The sequence below is a fragment of the Pseudophryne corroboree genome, chromosome 2 (assembly GCF_028390025.1).
Source record: "Pseudophryne corroboree isolate aPseCor3 chromosome 2, aPseCor3.hap2, whole genome shotgun sequence".
NCBI classification, from domain to species: domain Eukaryota; kingdom Metazoa; phylum Chordata; class Amphibia; order Anura; family Myobatrachidae; genus Pseudophryne; species Pseudophryne corroboree.
The window spans coordinates 638,215,628-638,233,821 of record NC_086445.1 but is presented as its reverse complement, the minus strand read 5'-3'; the positions used below and the strand labels follow the sequence as shown (position 1 = coordinate 638,233,821).

The 18,194-nt window shown below is 46.5% G+C and overlaps 1 protein-coding gene across 2 annotated transcripts in view; it reads right to left on the bottom strand.

The window, feature by feature from the left end:
* Positions 1-18,194, bottom strand: part of LOC135041525 (cadherin EGF LAG seven-pass G-type receptor 2-like) — a 407,444-nt gene that overhangs the window by 104,948 nt on the left and 284,302 nt on the right. For both annotated transcript variants that reach the window (XM_063954943.1, XM_063954944.1), the window contains exons 27-28: positions 6,509-6,621; positions 4,594-4,673 (exon numbers count right to left, since the gene is read on the bottom strand). In XM_063954943.1, coding sequence (XP_063811013.1) covers positions 4,594-4,673; positions 6,509-6,621 — 193 coding nt within the window. The remainder of the gene's footprint in view (positions 1-4,593; positions 4,674-6,508; positions 6,622-18,194) is intronic.

Here is an 18,194-nt window from a genome sequence, read left to right as displayed (position 1 = left end):
GCCGGAAGGGGCAATGAGACATTTGATACGATTACGGGCCTGGCGGCTACGAAGTTTACGCACTAACAAACGGGTGGCCTTGTTTCCAGCCGTATAAAACTTGCTGCGGAAGCGAACTAGGGCCGATTGCATATGAAGCATGAAGAGCTTCTGGAGTTAGGCCCGCACCTCCTGAAGTTGTTTACGTAAAGCCCGAGTAGGGCGGATTTGATTCTGAGACTCTAAGGACCATAACGACAACTCCAAGTCAGCCTGCGTTTTCTTAGAGCGGGCCTTGAGTTAGGCCCCCTTTTGGATGGACGTGCCACGGAGCACGGCTTTCAGGGCACACCAATACGTGAAGATAGAAGTATCCTCAGGGGCATTGGTCTGCATATACGTTGATAGAGAGTCAGTAAGGGCCCTCAGAGTCTCAGGATTCGTCAATTGATATTCTGGAGGTTGCCAGGGCCGGGGGCGGGGGGATGCGAACCTATGTCCCAGGACCACAATGCAGAGGCATGATCCGACCAAGTAATGGGGAGGATTTTAAGTGTTCGAGTATGTTGGAGAGTCCTCTTGTCTAGGAGAATAAGGTCGATCCTAGAGTAACTGTTATGAACAGCAGGAAAAAAAAGTATAATCCCTCTCTGTAGGGGAAAAGACGCGCCAGGCATCATACAAGTCAAACTCTGCAAGCAGCCTCTTAAAAGCAAGGGACGGGCCCACATCTCGAGGAGAGGGGCCAGGGCCTTGTGAGGTAGACCTATCCACCTTAGGATCTAGTACTAGATTAAAATCACCTAAAAGTATAAGCGCCCTTTGTCTAACCTCAAGGAGTTCCAACAGGAATGGGATTTGACAGGAATTAGGGGCGTATAGGGATACAAGGGTCACTAAGGTGTTATCGATAGTACCAATGAGGATGAGATAACGGACGTTTTTATCCTGGATCTGTCGCTGTAAAGAGAAAGGAGTGTGTCTACGAAACAGAATAGCCACGCCGTTGCGTTTAACGGGGCCATTAGCAGTATAACCTATGGTCTCGAAAAACAGGGGGGGATGAAGAAGAAAAATGTGTCTCTTGTAGAGCCACAATGTCAGCTCTATAACTATGAAATGTAGAAAGAGCCAGTCTACGCTTATGGGGGGAGTTGAGGCCTTTGAAATAAATAATCTTAACCATCAATGAACAGAGAAGCAAAAGCGCGTATGGGTGCCACGGAAGTACCTGTCTGGGGAACATGAAAAAGGGAATAGGTGTAAAGGAAAAAAAAAATGGATGAGAAAAATCAGAAAAACACAAAAAGAACCCAAAAGGCTCATTATATCGGGCCACAGTAGGTGCCGCAAAAAAAAAAGGCGGCAACATAGTTAACTTGTGGGGGGAGGCCATTGCAAGCCCCACCCATGGAACCTAATACTTAACAACACATGTAAGAATCACAAAAGATATGCATATAAAGTTATAAACTGAGCATGGAAGCCTAGAAAATATGTCAGACATCATGTACAGATACTAGAAATAAACAATACTTGCGAGTGTAACATCAGGACCCAGTGCTCATCCAGGTAGCACAGTAACGGAAGTCCCTTCAAAAACAAAAACCCATGTCAGGGACAAACCATAGTAACGTAGAGTCATCAGAACCAAAGAACAGAAAGTGTCCCGGTAGCAGGCGTCTGGAATCCAATCAGCAAGGACTAAAAAAGGTAGAGGTATCGACCCGGTAGAATGTCAGCCCACTTTGGACCAGTCCGATTGCAATGGAGGGCCCTGAGAAGACAGAGGGACCGAGACAGGGATGTTCCAGTCGGTCAAGAGTTTGACGCCAGCGTCCAACGATGAGATGACGAAAGTGGAGCCATCCTTCCGAACCAGTAGTTTAACCGGGAACTCCCATCTATACTGTATTTCCTGGTCACGGAGGGCCTTCGTGATAGGTTGGAAGGTTCTGCGTTTATTTATAGTGTGGAGCGACTGATCCGGAAATAGCTGTAAGTTATCCAAGACATGCAAGTCCTCTGCCATACGGGTGGCCTTGAGAATGTCCTCTTTGATGTGAAAAAAATGGAGACGCAGGCGGACGTCTCGAGGAGAGCTACTGGGAGCGGAGCGAGGCTTCGGCAAACTATGTATCCTATCGATCAACAGATCTCGGGTTTCGGCTGAGGGCAGCAATTTTTTAAACAGGGAGAGAGCAAAGTCCTGGAGGTCGTTGGTCAATACTGTCTCCGGAACACCCCTGATTTTAACGTTGTTTCTACAGGATCTGTCCTCAAGATCCGCTAGCTTGTCTTTAACAGCCGACAGTTCCGCCAAGGCCGAGTTGTGAGAGGTAAGAAGCTCGTTGTGGGAAGAGACCAACTCCTGTACTTTATCCTCTAAGTTATCAGTGCGGATGCCGATATCGGTCACTTCACCCGCGAGTCGAGTAATAGAAGACTGGAGATCGGTAGTGATGTCCGTCCGTAGGGCCTGCAGCATCTGGTGAAGCGTACGGACTGTAAGAGGCGCATCTGAGGCAAGGTCAGGCCCAGAAGCAGGGAGGGTGCAACGGAGGGTGCGGTGGTCGCACTGAACTTCCCCTTTGGTACGGGTTCAGGGGTGCGATTAGAGACAAATTTAATAGGAGGTGCCAGAGCGGAGATTTTGGACCTTTTAGGAGGCATATTGCTCGTCCGAGGCTTGTAATAGTAAACAGCAATAAAGATGTCAAAAGGTAAAGACTTGTGGTTCTAAATCAAGCAAAAAGGAGCGCTAGCGGCTCCATGGGTGTGTGCAAGAGGTGTCACATGGGTAGCATGGAGGCAGAGATTAGGCTAAACAGCGAGGATGGTATGTGAGTGAAAGAGGTGTAGGACCAACCTGCAGCACCGAGAGTCCAGAGGAGCAGGCATCCACACAGTAGCCGAGGATCCGTAGGAGTGTCTAGCGCAGCTCGATTTGTTTCAGCCGTCCTATAGTGCAGACGCCCTTAGCAGCTGGATGTGCCCTCAGGTGCTATCCTGAAGAGAGGGCTCGTGCACAGTAAGGAAGTGGGGGGTAAGGGGGGTAATAGCCACTGCGGTGATGCCGCTCAATCAGTGTGAAAACGCAGCCCACTCAGCCTGTCTGATGCTGGCAGTGGGATCCAAGATGGCCGCCGCGTCTCCTGGTGACAGTCCTGTTGCTGTTCCCCTCAGCCAGACGTCCTCCAGGCACACTGCGGCCGGTGTATCCGCTCTGGAGAGGTCTGAGGAGGTCTGAGGAGGCTTGCAGGGTCAGCTGGGGGTCGGAGGGAGCTCCGATCGCGGGTACGGGATCTACTCGAGGCCCCGGCTCCGGGCGCGAGTAGGCCGCAACCTGCGGGAACAAGCAGAGCTGAATCTCGGCTCTGCAGCACTGAGTGGGATTTTCTGTATGGCACACATATACATATCACACCACAAACACACAGTCACATTGCATACACATACACATTGCACACACACATATACATAGCACACCACACATACATACTGTAGCTCACCACACACATTGCATAGCCATACATAGCACACACACACACATATATATATATATATATATATATATGTAGTTAAATACAGTAGGCTGTAATCAAATGATCACTTTTACTTCATTTGGTCCGTATGGTGACCTCTAGTGGCCACCCACGTACATAACCGAGGTGAGGAGCAGCTTAGCTTTTTATTATATAGGATCTTTCAGCACAATTCTTTGTTATCTGTGTTTTAATATTTTATTTGATAATATTATGACAGTAAGAATACAATTTTATTTAAAAAGTAATAAAAGTTATATTCTGAACAGTAAGCAGAATTTTGATCAAGATCACTGCTCATACATATTACAATTCTCTAGTGCTGCCAAAACTGATTGAGCAGCTTCCACTGTGTGTGCAAACATAACACCATCTATGGATAGCATTATGTGTCGTTTTACCTGCTTTTCTCTGCTCCAGGTTAGTGGGGTAAGATATGAAAGATATGGGGGGCAGAGGTGAAATACAAGGAGACAGCTGAGGAGGGGGCAGAAATGAGAGACCAGGGAACTATGGGCTGAAAGACAGAAAGATTGTGGGGGTGAAGGGGATAGAGATTAGAGACAGGGGTTAAAAATCCTGAAACACTGCGCACATTAATTAGCTACCTGGTGTATGACAAGTCAAAAAACACTAGTAAAATATAATGGACAAGGACAAACTATGTTCAGACATCACTTGTCTCCTGTTTCTGTGTATTGTACTGTACAAATAAAGGGGGTAATTCCAAGTTGATCGCAGCAGGAAATTTTTTAGCAGTTGGGCAAAACCATGTGCACTGCAGGGGGGGGCAGATATAACATTTGCAGAGAGAGTTAGATTTGGGTGGGTTATTTTGTTTCTGTGCAGGGTAAATACTGGCTGCTTTATTTTTACACTGCAATTTAGATTGCAGATTGAACTTACCACACCCAAATCTAACTCTCTCTGCAAATGTTATATCTGCCTCCCCTGCAGTGCACATGGTTTTGCCCAACTGCTAAAAAAATTCCTGCTGCGATCATCTTGGAATTACCCCCAAAAATAGATGTGTGAAGGATAAAAGGGAAAATCAGTAAAAGATACTCACGTTGTTCCCTTCTTGTGGAAGCCTTTCCTCTGCGCTGCACAAGACACTCGTCCAGAAATAACACACAGAAACAGGCCAGTCTAAGAGAAGCAAGTAATTAAATTGGATTGGTCATGTATACATAACAAGGCCTGTCACATTTATCACAATCTGGAGTAGCTATATATTTAATCGGCAAAGCTATTTTTTTGCTAGAGCAACTACTCCGCAATGACGACACAGATTGTTATGAAGATGTACAATAAGGTAATTTTGATAAGTGGTCAGGATTTTGTTAAGTGGTCAGGTTGTTGAGGAATAATGCGTCAAAGTCGTGTTTTTCTGCCCTAAATTCAATTTTTTCTGCCCTAAATTCAGTTGATATAATGAATTCTTTCTAATATTTTCGGGATACAGTAAGATTTGGGGATACAGTTACATTCCGGGATACATTAAACTTTCGGGATACAGTAAACTTTAGATGAACACATTGTAGAACACACAATGATTTTTTTTTTTTGCTCAATTTTGAACGCGGTTGAAGTGGCTCAGCAGTATAAACAGGTGTTTGCAAACAAGTGTAAACTAATTATCTTAACTTCTATTACCAGATAGGTTCAGGTATGGTTACAGGTAATTTTTTAGTGTGCTGAAGGGAGATGTAGGGGTGGGATTTACAACCCCCCCCCCCCCCCCCCCCTCTCTGTCTGTCTGTCAGCACCTGATACATAATTATCTCCAGGAATGACCGAGCAACTACCATTGTTTGTCTGCTTGTGTGCGAGAGGCATTGAATAGGAGCAGTATTTGGAAGGCATGCTGCTCCTTGTAGTGCCAATAGGAGATCCTGGGGGTGGCTCCTGGGTAAGTTAGCTCTCTGTCTGGATGTGTTTTAGTGATAGCCTTTATCATGAGGCCTACTGTGACAAATTACATGGCCCTATGTGGGCACTGCTATTATGTAGTGTTAGGACTGCTGACATCGGAGAAGCCTTGAAGTGGCTCAGCAGCTTTTTAAATGAAAGTTCTATAGTGGCCCAATCAGTGTCTGTACTGAAGTAATATTTTTGGAATATAACTCTGCTTTACATATAATGGGCTCTTCTTTGCGGTATAATGTGAATCAGGCACTACTTTGTGGCGTAACATGAATAAGACCCACTACTGTGTAATGTAACGTAAATAAAGGACATTACTGTGTGGTGTAATGCAACTAAAGTTGCACTACTGTGTGGCATAATTTGAATTGGGGGTACTATTGTGTAACCACGCCCCTTCCCAGCGAGACCACAACCTATTTTTGGGACATGCACCTTTGGCGTGCGCTCTTCATACTTAATATACTGTATAGCGAGACATCAATACTGCACACAGGGCAGCAAAATGTTTAGTTATGGCTCTGCTTTGGTGTGCGCAGATGTGTCCTCCCCTGTCCTCTATGGGGGAAGTAGGTGGGGCCCTGACTATTTTGCCAGTCCCAGGCCCCACAAAAAAAATGGAATCCAGAACCAGCCCATATAAGCAGGTGCCCACCGACCAGATTTAATAATTTATTAGATGTATGGTCTGGTAATAAGTGACTACTGCATGAGTCTTTATTGCATGAATCTTTATTCTAGAACAGAAACCGGGGGGGTTGGAGTTAGAGGAGCCTTTTATTACCCGCTGCGAAGAGTCCCTTAATAGATAGTGCAGGGAGGTGAGCCAGGAGCTGCCCAGCTGCTCGGGGAGTGCTAGGCACCCCCCCAAAATGACAGAAACAGGTCTGTGCAGCGAGGCAATAAAAGTTGAGAGGTATGGTATGACAGACAGATTTAGTTAATTTAAAAATAATCCAGTTATTTTATGTATATTATTATCATATTACTTATTTATTTCATTAATAAACACCATTTGATATATGGCTTTGCCACAATTTTATTAATATGAAGCTTACCGAGATTACAAAAGCAGCTGGTCCAGCAAAACTCCAAATCAGAGTGTCAGAAATGGACAACCAGCAGAAGTCAGGGTTTCCATATCCTTCAGGATCAAGTCCCACTGCTAAACCTAGAGAGTGGAAGTAGAGGGAAGTGATATGTGACCTACTGTAATGCAATTGTCTATAAATTATATATTTGCACCAGAGGAAGGAAAAGTAAACAAAAAAAGAGCTACACTCATAGGCCTATTTATTAACATTATTTTTAATTAAAAAAAATGTGAAAAGGGTGTTTTCCCACCCTTTTCACATTATTCTAGTATCACTGAAATGCATTAAAGGGCTTTTGGAGCAGTTTGCGTGAAAATACAGCTCCAAACCCTTTCATGTAATTTTTTTAGTAACCCACATCGCATTTCCCATACTTATAATGGGAAATGCGATATGGGCGAATTAAATATATATATTTTTTTTTTCAAAAAGTAACGTAGTGTGCCCTGTGATAATTATGCCAGACCAGCATATGGCCTCGCAAGCTCTGTCCCTGCATGCGATAACTGATACAGCCGTGCAATGTAATAAATTATCACAGTGCGGATTCAGGCGATTTTATCACACCACATACGCATCCTTGGATGCGGATGGTGATAAATCAGCCCCTAAAGAATAGCTATAGGGATTTTAAAAATAAGATTTTAAACCTACCGGTAAATCTTTTTCTCCTAGTCCGTAGAGGATGCTGGGGACTCCGTAAGGACCATGGGGTACAGACGGGCTCCGCAGGAGACATGGGCACTATAAAGAAACTTTAGAATGGGTGTGCACTGGCTCCTCCCTCTATGCCCCTCCTCCAGACCTCAGTTAGGGAACTGTGCCCAGAGGAGACGGACAGTATGAGGAAAGGATTTTTGTTAATCCAAGGGCAAGATTCATACCAGCCCACACCATCCACACCGTATAACCTGGAATATACGCAACCAGTTAAAAGTATGAACAAAACAGTATCAGGCAACAATTGATTTCAACTGTAACATAACCCTTATGTAAACAATAACTATATACAAGCCTTGCAGAAAAGAGTCCGCACTGGGACGGGCGCCCAGCATCCTCTACGGACTAGGAGAAAAATATTTACCGGTAGGTTTAAAATCTTATTTTCTCTTACGTCCTAGAGGATGCTGGGGACTCCGTAAGGACCATGGGGTTTATACCAAAGCTCCAGACCGGGCGGGAGAGTGCGGACGACTCTGCAGCACCGACTGAGCAAACGCAAGATCCTCATCAGCCAGGGTATCCAACTTATAGAACTTTGCAAAAGTGTTTGAACCCGACCAGGTAGCTGCTCGGCAAAGCTGTAAAGGCGAGACGCCTCGGGCAGCCGCCCAAGAAGAGCCCACCTTCCTAGTGGAATGGGTCTTTACCGAATTTGGTAACGGCAATCCAGCCTGCTGAATCGTGTTGCAGATCCAGCGAGCAATAGTCTGCTTTGAAGCAGGAGCGCCAAGTTTGTTGGCTGCATACAGGACAAACAGTGCCTCTGTTTTCCTAACCCGAGCCGTCCTGGCTACATAGATTTTTAAGGCCCTGACTACATCCCGGGACTTGGAGTCCTCCAAGTTACCCGTAGCCACAGGCACCACAATAGGCTGGTTCATATGAAATGATGAAACCACCTTGGGCAAAAATTGAGGACGAGTCCTCAACTCCGCTCTATCCATATGGAAAATCAGAAAGGGGCTCTTGTGAGACAAGGCCGCCAATTCGGACACCCACCTCGCAGATGCCAAGGCCAACAACATGACCACCTTCCAAGTGAGAAATTTTAATTCAACCGACTGAAGCGGTTCAAACCAGTGAGAGTTTAGGAACCGTAACACCACGTTAAGGTCCCATGGTGCCACTGGGGGGCACAAAAGGAGGCTGGATGTGCAGCACTCCCTTTACAAAAGTCTGGACTTCTGGAAGAGAAGCCAATTCCTTCTGAAAGAAAATAGATAGGCTCCATTAAGGTACAGATTTCGGCCCTAACTTCAGGCCCATATCCACTCCTGTCTGTAGAAAGTGGAGAAAACGGCCCAGATGGAAATCTTCCGTAGGAGCATTCTTGGCTTCACACCAAGATACATACTTCCTCCAGATACGGTGATAATGTTTCGCCGTCGCCTCCTTCCTAGCCTTTATCAGCGTAGGGATGACTTCCTCCGGAATACCTTTCCCAGCTAGGATTCGGTGTTCAACCGCCATGCCGTCAAACGTAACCGCGGTAAGTCTTGGAACACGCAGGGCCCCTGCTGCAACAGGTTCTCCCTGAGAGGAAGAGGCCACGTATCTTCTGTGAGCATTTCCTGAAGATCTGAATACCAGGCCCTTCGAGGCCAATCTGGAACAATGAGTATTGTCTGCACTCTTTTTCGTCTTATGATTCTCAATATGTTTGAGATGAGAGGAAGAGGAGGGAGCACATAGACCGACTGAAACACCCATGGTGTCACCAGGGCGTCCACCGCTACTGCCTGAGGGTCCCTTGACCTGGCACAATACCTCCGAAGCTTCTTGTTGAGGCGTGACGCCATCATGTCTACTTGAGGAAGTCCTCAATGACTTGTTATCTCTGCAAAAACTTCTTGATGAAGTCACCACTCTCCTGGATGGAGATCGTGTCTGCTGAGGAAGTCTGCTTCCCAGTTGTCCACTCCCGGAATGAAGACTGCTGACAGATCGCTTACGTGATTTTCCACACAGCGAAGAATCCTGGTGGCTTCCGCCATTGCCACTCTGCTCCTTGTCCCGCCTTGGCGGTTTACATGAGCCACGGCAGTGACGTTGTCTGATTGAAACAGAACCGGTAGGTTGCGAAGAAAATTCTCCGCTTGTCATAGGCCGTTGTATATGGCCCTCAATTCCAGTACGTTGATGTGTAGACAAGCCTCCTGGCTTGACCATAGTCCCTGAAAATTCCTTCCTTGTGTGACTGCTCCCCATCCTCGGAGGCTCGCGTCCGTGGTTATCAGAACCCAGTCTTGAATGCCGAACCTGCGACCCTCTAGAAGGTGAGCACTCTGCAGCCACCACAGGAGAGACACCCTGGCCCTGGGGGACAGGCTTATCTTCTGATGTATTTGTAGATGGGACCCGGACCACTTGTCCAGAAGGTCCCACTGAAATGTCCTCGCATGGAACCTGCCTAAGGGGTTGGCCTCGTAGGCTGCCACCATTTTTCCCAGAACTCGAGTGCATTGATGAACAGACACTCTTTTTGGTTTTAGCAGGTCTCTGACCATGTTCTGGAGGTCCTGGGCTTTTTCCATTGGGAGAAAAACCCTCTTCTGTTCCGTGTCCAGAATCAAGCCTAGGAATGATAGACGAGTCGTTGGAATCAATTGAGACTTTGGCAGATTTAGAATCCAACCGTGCTGTTGTAGCACTCTCAGGGAGAGCGACACGCTTTTCAGCAATCGCTTTTATCAGGAGATCGTCCATGTACGGGATAATTGTGACTCCCTGTCTGCGCAGGAGCACCATCATCTCCGCCATCACCTTGGTGAAAATTCTCGGGGCCGTGGAAAGCCCAAACGGCAACGTCTGAAACTGGTAATGACAGTCCTGTACAGCGAATCTCAGGTACTCCTGATGAGGAGGATATATGGGGACATGAAGGTATGCATCCTTTATGTCTAGTGACACCATAAAATCCCCCCCCTTCCAGGCTGGAGATCACTGCCCGGAGCGATTCCATCTTGAATTTGAACCTTTTTAAGTACAGGTTTAGGGATTTTAGATTTAAAATGGGTCTGACCGAGCCATCCGGTTTCGGGACCACGAACAGGGTTGAATAGTACCCTTTCCCCTGTTGGACTAGGGGAACCTTGATAATCACTTGCTGTTGACACAGCTTTTGAATTGAAGCTAACACTATTTCCCTCTCTGGGGGAGCAGCTGGCAAGGCCGACTTGAAAAATCGGCGAGGAGGCACCTCTTCGAATTCCAATTTGTAGCCTTGGGACACAATTTCCAGCACCCAAGGATCCACGTCTGACAGAACCCAGACCTGGCTGAAGAGTCTAAGACGTGCCCCCACCGGTGCGGACTCCCTCAGTGGAGCCCCAGCGTCATGCGGTGGATTGAGTGGAAGCTGGGGAGGACTTCTGCTCCTGGGAACTAGCCGTAGCAGGCGTTCTTTTCCCTCTACCCTTACCTCTGGCGAGGAAGGATGAGCCCCGACCTCTTCTGGACTTATGCGACCGAAAAGGACTGCATCTGATATTGTGGAGTTTTCTTTTGCTGTGGGGGAACAAAAGGCAAAACAGTAGATTTACCCGCGGTAGCTATGGAAACCAGGTCCGCGAGACCTTCCCCAAATAAAACCTCACCCTTGTAAGGTAAAACCTCCATATGCCTCTTTGAGTCGGCATCACCTGTCCATTGGTGGGTCCACAGGGCTCGTCTAGCTGAAATCGCCATGGCGTTGGCTCTCGAACCTAGTAGCCCAACGTTTCTCTGAGCGTCTCTCATATATAAGACAGCGTCTTTAATGTGACCTAAGGTCAATAAAATGGTATCCCTATCCAGGGTTTCAATGTCAGCTGACAAGGTATCTGTCCAAGCTGCAACTGCACTACATACCCATGCCGATGCTATTGCCGGCCTGAGTAAAGCACCCGTATGTGTATAAATAGATTTTAAGGTAGTTTCCTGTCTGCAATCAGCAGGATCCTTGAGGGCTGCCGTGTCTGGAGACGGTAGCGCCACCTTCTTGGACAAGCGCGTTAAAGCCTTGTCCACCCTGGGCGAGGATTCCCACCATACCCTGTCCCGTGCAGGAAAAGGATACGCCATAAGAATCCGCTTGGGAATCTGCAGTTTTTTTATCTGGAGTTTCCCAAGCTTTTTCAAATAACTTGTTTAGCTCATGAGATGGGGGAAAGGTTACCTCAGGTTTCTTTTCCTTAAACATGTGCACCCTCGTGTCAGGGACAGAGGGGTCATCTGTGATATGCAAAACATCTTTTATTGCAATAATCATATAATGAATACTTTTGGCCACCCTTGGGTGTAACCTTGCATCATCGTAGTCGACACTGGAGTCAGAATCCGTGTCGGTATCAGTGTCTGCTATTTGGGATAGAGGACATTTTTGGGACCCTGAAGGGCCCTGTGACACAGCTAAAGCCATGGATTGACTCCCTGCTTTTTCCCTGGACTCTGCTTTGTCCATCCTTTTATGTAATAAAGTCACATTTGCATTTAAAACATTCCACATGTCCAACCAATCAGGTGTCGGCGTTGCCGACGGAGACACCACAATCATCTGCTCCACCTCCTCCTTAGATGAGCCTTCCGCTTCAGACATGCCGACACACTCGTACCGACACCCCCACACACACAGGGATATATTTATATGGAGACAGTTCCCCAATAAGGCCCTTTGGAGAGACAGAGAGAGAGTATGCCAGCACACACCCAGCGCCAACTCACACTGGAAACAAAATTCCCAGATAAATAGCGCATTTATATATAGTCACCGTGTTCAGCAGGGGAGAGTCCGGGGAGCCAGCTTCTCTGCAGTGCTCTGTGGAGAAAATGGCGCTGGTTAGTGCTGTGGGATCAAGCTCCGCCCCCTCAGCGGCGGGCTTCGGTCCCGCTCAATTATGTAATACTGGCGGGGGATTTTAATATATACTGCCTCCGCAGCCTATATATGTACTGGCCAGTCCTAGAGGTATAATATTGCTGCCCAGGGCGCCCCCACTGCGCCCTGCACCCATCCGTGCCTGCAGTGTGTGTTGTGTGTGGGAGCAATGGCGCGTTACCTCAGAGAAGATCTGAAGTCTTCTGCCGCCTTTGAAGTCTTCTTTCTTCTTATACTCACTCGGCTTCTTTCTTCCGGCTCTGTGAGGAGGACGGCGGCGCGGCTCTGGGACGAACGGCGAGGGGAGACCTGCGTTCCGACTCCCTCTGGAGCTAATGGTATCCAGTAGCCTAAGAAGCAGAGCCTATCACTTAAGTAGGTCTGCTTCTCTCTCTTCAGTCCCACGATGCAGGGAGCCTGTTGCCAGCAGTGCTCCCTGAAAATAAAAAACCTAACAAAATGCTTTTTTCAGAGAAACTCAGGAGAGCTCCCTGTAATGCACCCAGTCTCCTCTGGGCACAGGAACTAACTGAGGTCTGGAGGAGGGGCATAGAGGGAGGAGCCAGTGCACACCCATTCTAAAGTTTCTTTATAGTGCCCATGTCTCCTGCGGAGCCCGTCTATACCCCATGGTCCTTACGGAGTCCCCAGCATCCTCTAGGACGTAAGAGAAAGATATATTTATTTCCACAATCATATCTTTATATCTTAAATGCATTATATGTTTGTGGAAAAATCCTCCTTTTTGTATTTTCAGATAGCAAGGGATTCCCTCTGACAAAATATTTTTCAAGGAAATTAGTGTTAAAATAATGTTACAAAATAAATAATAATATTGTGCTTTATCTTAAAAGGGATTAATCATTAAAAAAACAACATAATTCTATGGAAGCAAGCACCTTTACATTTTTAATGACCAGTTGCTTGCAACCAATTCTTATTTTACAGTCTTCACACTTTCCCTCTCTTTAATGGAATAGTTTGCTATTTTTTGAAAAATTCTCATGTGTACAAACAATCCTGGTTTGGCTGTTTTTAGTGAGAGGAGATGACAAGAGATGACCGTGCACTGCTAGGTGCTTACTAGGGGGTACATTGCAAACTGCAACTTAATGTACCCATACTTACAGTATGTAAGTATGTTAGGGACGGTAGCGAATTTCCCTTTAGGCATGTGAGGCACGTGCCTAGGGGTAGCACTTATTTGGGGGAGGCACTTGGACACTTGTGTTCACCCAGTCAGACCAAAAAGTACCAGTAACTACAAAATATTTCTACTGTACTGAGTGTAAATGGATAGGACATGTACAGTCTGCCCCTGTAAGTTGCCCCACTTAGTAAATAGGTATACATAATGAAAAAAAAAAAAATTGTCATGGTGGCTTTTTTGTTATTACAGGTTGAGTATCCCATATCCAAATATTCCGAAATACGGGCTTTTTTGAGTGAGAGTGAGATAGTGAAACCTTTGTTTTTTGATGGCTCAATGTACACAAACTTTGTTTAATACACAGTTATTAAAAATATTGTATTAAATGACCTTCAGGCTTTGTGTATAAGGTGTATATGAAACCTAAATGAATTGTGTATGTACACACACTTTGTTTAATGCACAAAGTTATAAAAAATATTGTCTAAAATGACCTTCAGGCTGTGTGTATAAGGTGTATATGAAACATAAATGTATTCTGTGCTTAGATTTAGGTCCCATCACCATGATATCTCATTGTGGTATGCAATTATTCCAAAATACGGAAAAATCAGATATCCAAAATACCTCTGGTCCCATCAATCAATAAAAATGATAAAATGAGGCAGGCAGGGGGCAGCCATTACTGTTGTGCCTAGGGGCACCCTCACCCCTAAATCCGCCCCTGGCTGGGGAGGTATGAATTGTGCAAATAATGAGGACTATTTACTAACATTGCATTTTAGTTACAAGTTTGCACTAAACCATAACAGTCAATCAGACTTTGCTCTTATTGGGGGTCATTCCGAGTTGTTCGCTCGCAAGCTGCTTTTAGCTGCTTTGCACACGCTAAGCCGCCGCCTACTGGGAGTGAATCTTAGCATATTAAAATTGCGAACGAAAGATTAGCAGAATTGCGAATAGACACTTCTTAGCAGTTTCTGAGTAGCTCCAGACTTACTCGGCATCTGCGATCAGTTCAGTGCTTGTCATTCCTGGTTTGACGTCACAAACACACCCAGCGTTCGCCCAGACACTCCTCCGTTTCTCCAGCCACTCCCGCGTTTTTCCCAGAAACGGTAGCGTTTTTTCACACACTCCCATAAAACGGCCTGTTTCCGCCCAGAAACACCCACTTCCTGTCAATCACATTACGATCACCAGAACGAAGAAAAAACCTCGTAATGCGGGGAGTAAAATTCCTAACTGCATAGCAAATTTACTTGGCGCAGTCGGACTGCGGACATTGCGCATGCGCATTAGCGACTATTCGCTCCGTTGCGACAAAAAAATAACGAGCGAACAACTCGGAATGACCACCATTGTCTACTTCGCTCTATTGTTAGTACAAATTTGCAAAGTCTGATTGACTTGTATGGTTTAGTAGAAATTTTCACCTTGATGCAATGCGAATAAATAACTCTCACTGAAGTAACAGCTTGTGCCACTGTATGAAATAATACAACTTAATTTCTATTTCTATTTCCTGGGGGGGTATCCTAGGGGGGCTGTCCAATTAGCATCTGAAGCATTATATGTGATAAGCAGCAGCCGAAGCCATGATAACACATGGGATTGGAAGTTTATCCCAAATTCCATGTGTGATCACACGATCGCAGGTCCTTTTACGGCCGATAAAAATGGCCTATTATTGAACATTTCTATTTTCAGGTTATATGAACAAATTGCATTAAAACTATTATAGTGACTGAGGGCTCAATTAAAAAAATTTTGCATGTTAAAAATGTGGAAACGAGTGTTTCCACATTTTTAATGTAACACCACTATTCAGCAAAGGGTTAACGGAGACGATAACACAATTATATTTGTTAATACCAATCTCGCTGAGTATCGCACAGTATGACTCAATCCATTGATCTCTACTGTGCTGTAACGTTTTATGCTATTCAGCATGCATTAAAAATAAAAATAAAATCCTGATAGTATTTTACTTCATACGACACCATTTCGTATTGCTGTTATATAAACAAACTCCTTAAATCTCACAAAAATGGCTGGGACAGAGGGCAATTTTCCTATCAGTCCATGCGGATTTTGAAACAAGCATCAAGTGTATGTCCAGCTCCAGCCTCCCAGAAGTGTCTAAATGGATTCAAAAGTGTACATACTTACATAATCTACACTGCCAAGATGGCTGCCTTACGTTTTGCATGCTCCTGATCATCTCCATAAAACAGCTTAAATTCACCACACCTGACCTATGAATCATCATAAATATCCAAGGACTTACCTTTAACTTGTACTACTCTACGCGGACATCTCATCAAAACCAACGGATTGCATTCCCGCGCTGAGATACACACTGGATTGTAACCTCTGCATCTCTTCACTGAGATGTCCTTCAGTTTGGAATCTACTGTACTCTGCATTGGATATCTTTGGATCCATCCAGCCCCTCACTTAGACATTATTCACCTCAGACATTATTCACCTCTGTTCTCTGAGCAACAAATAACTCTGACTTCTTACATTAATCAACTAATATACAGTATATTCAGGCTTTGAATTGCTGAAGGGTCACTGTTCATTTCAAATTGCAGGAGCCATTCCCCAGGACACGTTATCACTACACCCACAAGAAATGTACTTCAAAGGCCTCTCACACTGAGAATTTTCACACCTACTGTACACAATCGGAATTGGATTTTAACACCTTTCCGCAACCCTGTTTTGTCCTGGAATAACTGACTAAATCAGCAACAAAAAAAGCAAATTTATTTTATTTATTGGTGGGGCGTGGCTTGGCGGGCGATTGGAGCAGAAGTGCACCTCTGGAGCTCCTCTACAAAGTGCACTAAAGCCAGCTCCTTTGCCCCATTGTTGCCCCATAATAATATATATATTGTACCTATATGGTCCAGCACCTGACTCCACACCAGGGTTAGGCTTCTTTGTGGGCTGCGGCCTACGCCATGATTAAAAGCCGGGACCTCAGTGTAGCTGTCCGGCTCTACACAGCGACTTCCTGACGATTGGCCGCCCTGCCTGCACCCGGACTCTCCTGCTTTGCCGCTGCACGTATCAGAGAACTCCCTGTGGCCGGACTCCCAAGGAGGTGCGGCGGCCTCCATCTTGATTTTCTCTGGCTACGTGCAGTGGAGGGGGAGATCGCGGAGGGGGAGGGCCTGGCGGGTGGGTGCTGTGCCCCCATGGTCCCGATTCCCTGCACGGCCAAGAGGCTGTCAGCGGGCCCCACCTCTCCCTGCTCCTGCACTGCAGTCCTTTGGAGGGACCAACATAAGGCAGACACCTTGGCCTCTGCCATCTGAGGACCACGGCTCCATCCTGCTGTATGGCTGGGTGGTTTCAGAGGCGCAGTGGTCACTGGCTGGACCATGGCCTGCGTCTCCTGCCCCCCGCAGCCCAAGTCTCCCTGCAGTAATCTGGACATAGGGTGGTGAGTCAGGGAGTGCACACTCCATACCCCCTGCTTCTCCCACCCTCTCCCTCTGCCCACAGTAGCCTGCCAGGCTGCCCATTCACCTGTGTTGCCAGCCTGCGACCCCCCCCCCCCCCCTTCTCCTTCTCTCTCCATACCCCAGGCAGTTATATATATATATATATATATATATATGTGTGTGTACTCTCCCCTCCTATTGTGCATAGCTCATCATTACCCGGGCACCAGATACCCCTGTATTTCTGTGCACCACTGAAGTCTGGAGTTCTCTCTATTCCTGTCGCAATTTCTCACATACGCCACCCTGATGCCATCTAGTAACAAGCTGTGATTATCTCGCTTTCCAGGGCACGTCTGCCTACGTATGATGCCCGGCTAGCCATGATTCGTTCTGGGGGAATGTGACGACATTGGTCCTAACTGCATGCTTTTCTAATCACGTAACGCATCGAGGTGTTCCCCTCAGTGGTACCCAATTGCCTCATGGTGAGGGATGGTAAAAAGAAGGGCCCACAAGGGGTGGGGAATTCCTCACACAAGGGAACACCTGCACATTTCATTGGAACCCCCCTTCCTCGGCAAACATGAGGCAGTTTCTCCTCCCTCAGGGCTCCGCCCCTGTTGTTGATGATACTTTTCGCCTGTCTCGGACTCAACCTCTCGAGTCGAAGATCACAAAATGGCCTTGCATATGATGCCAGAGACGGCTGGCATTTCACAGATCCTACACCTACTCCGTTCCATGCCGACAAAGCAAGATTTTGAGCGCCCGGAGAGTAGTCTCAGGGAAACAAATCGCTCGGAGATTGCCACTGTCCATTCTGAGGCATTGACGACTTTGACAATCGTGGAAGATGTAACAACCTAAGGATCAGAGGAGTCTCGGAGGACATCCCACCCCAGGGACTTATTGACTTTCTGACGAGGACCTTCAACAAGCTCTTGGGTCAGGACCCTTCTTCCACAATTGAATTTGACAGGGCTCACCGGGCCTTAAGGCCCAAGTGGGCCCCCTCTGACCAACCAAGGGACATTATTTGCCGCCTTCATTGCTTCTCACAGAAAGAGGATATCCTTCGTAAGGTCCGCAGTCTGGATGTCATAGAGATTGACAATCAACGCATACAGATTTTTCAAGATCTGTCCTGGTTGACCCTTCAAAAACGCAGAGCTCTGCAACCGCTAACCTCTGAACTCCGAAAGACTGGAGTTAAGTATAGATGGGGATTTCTGTTCAGTCTGCAAGTTTTTCATAATGGGCAGTACCTCACACTTTAAGACTCAGTCGATCTGCTCACTTTCTGCTGAGCACTTGGTATTCAAGAAGTTTCCCTTCTGGACTGGCAGGAGCCCCTGGTCCACTATGTTCCACCGGAGCTCTCTCACCCCGACATTGACTGGCACCTTGTCCAGAGTAATCTAAAACCACCTAGGGAACAGAGAATCCCTTCTGCACCAACAA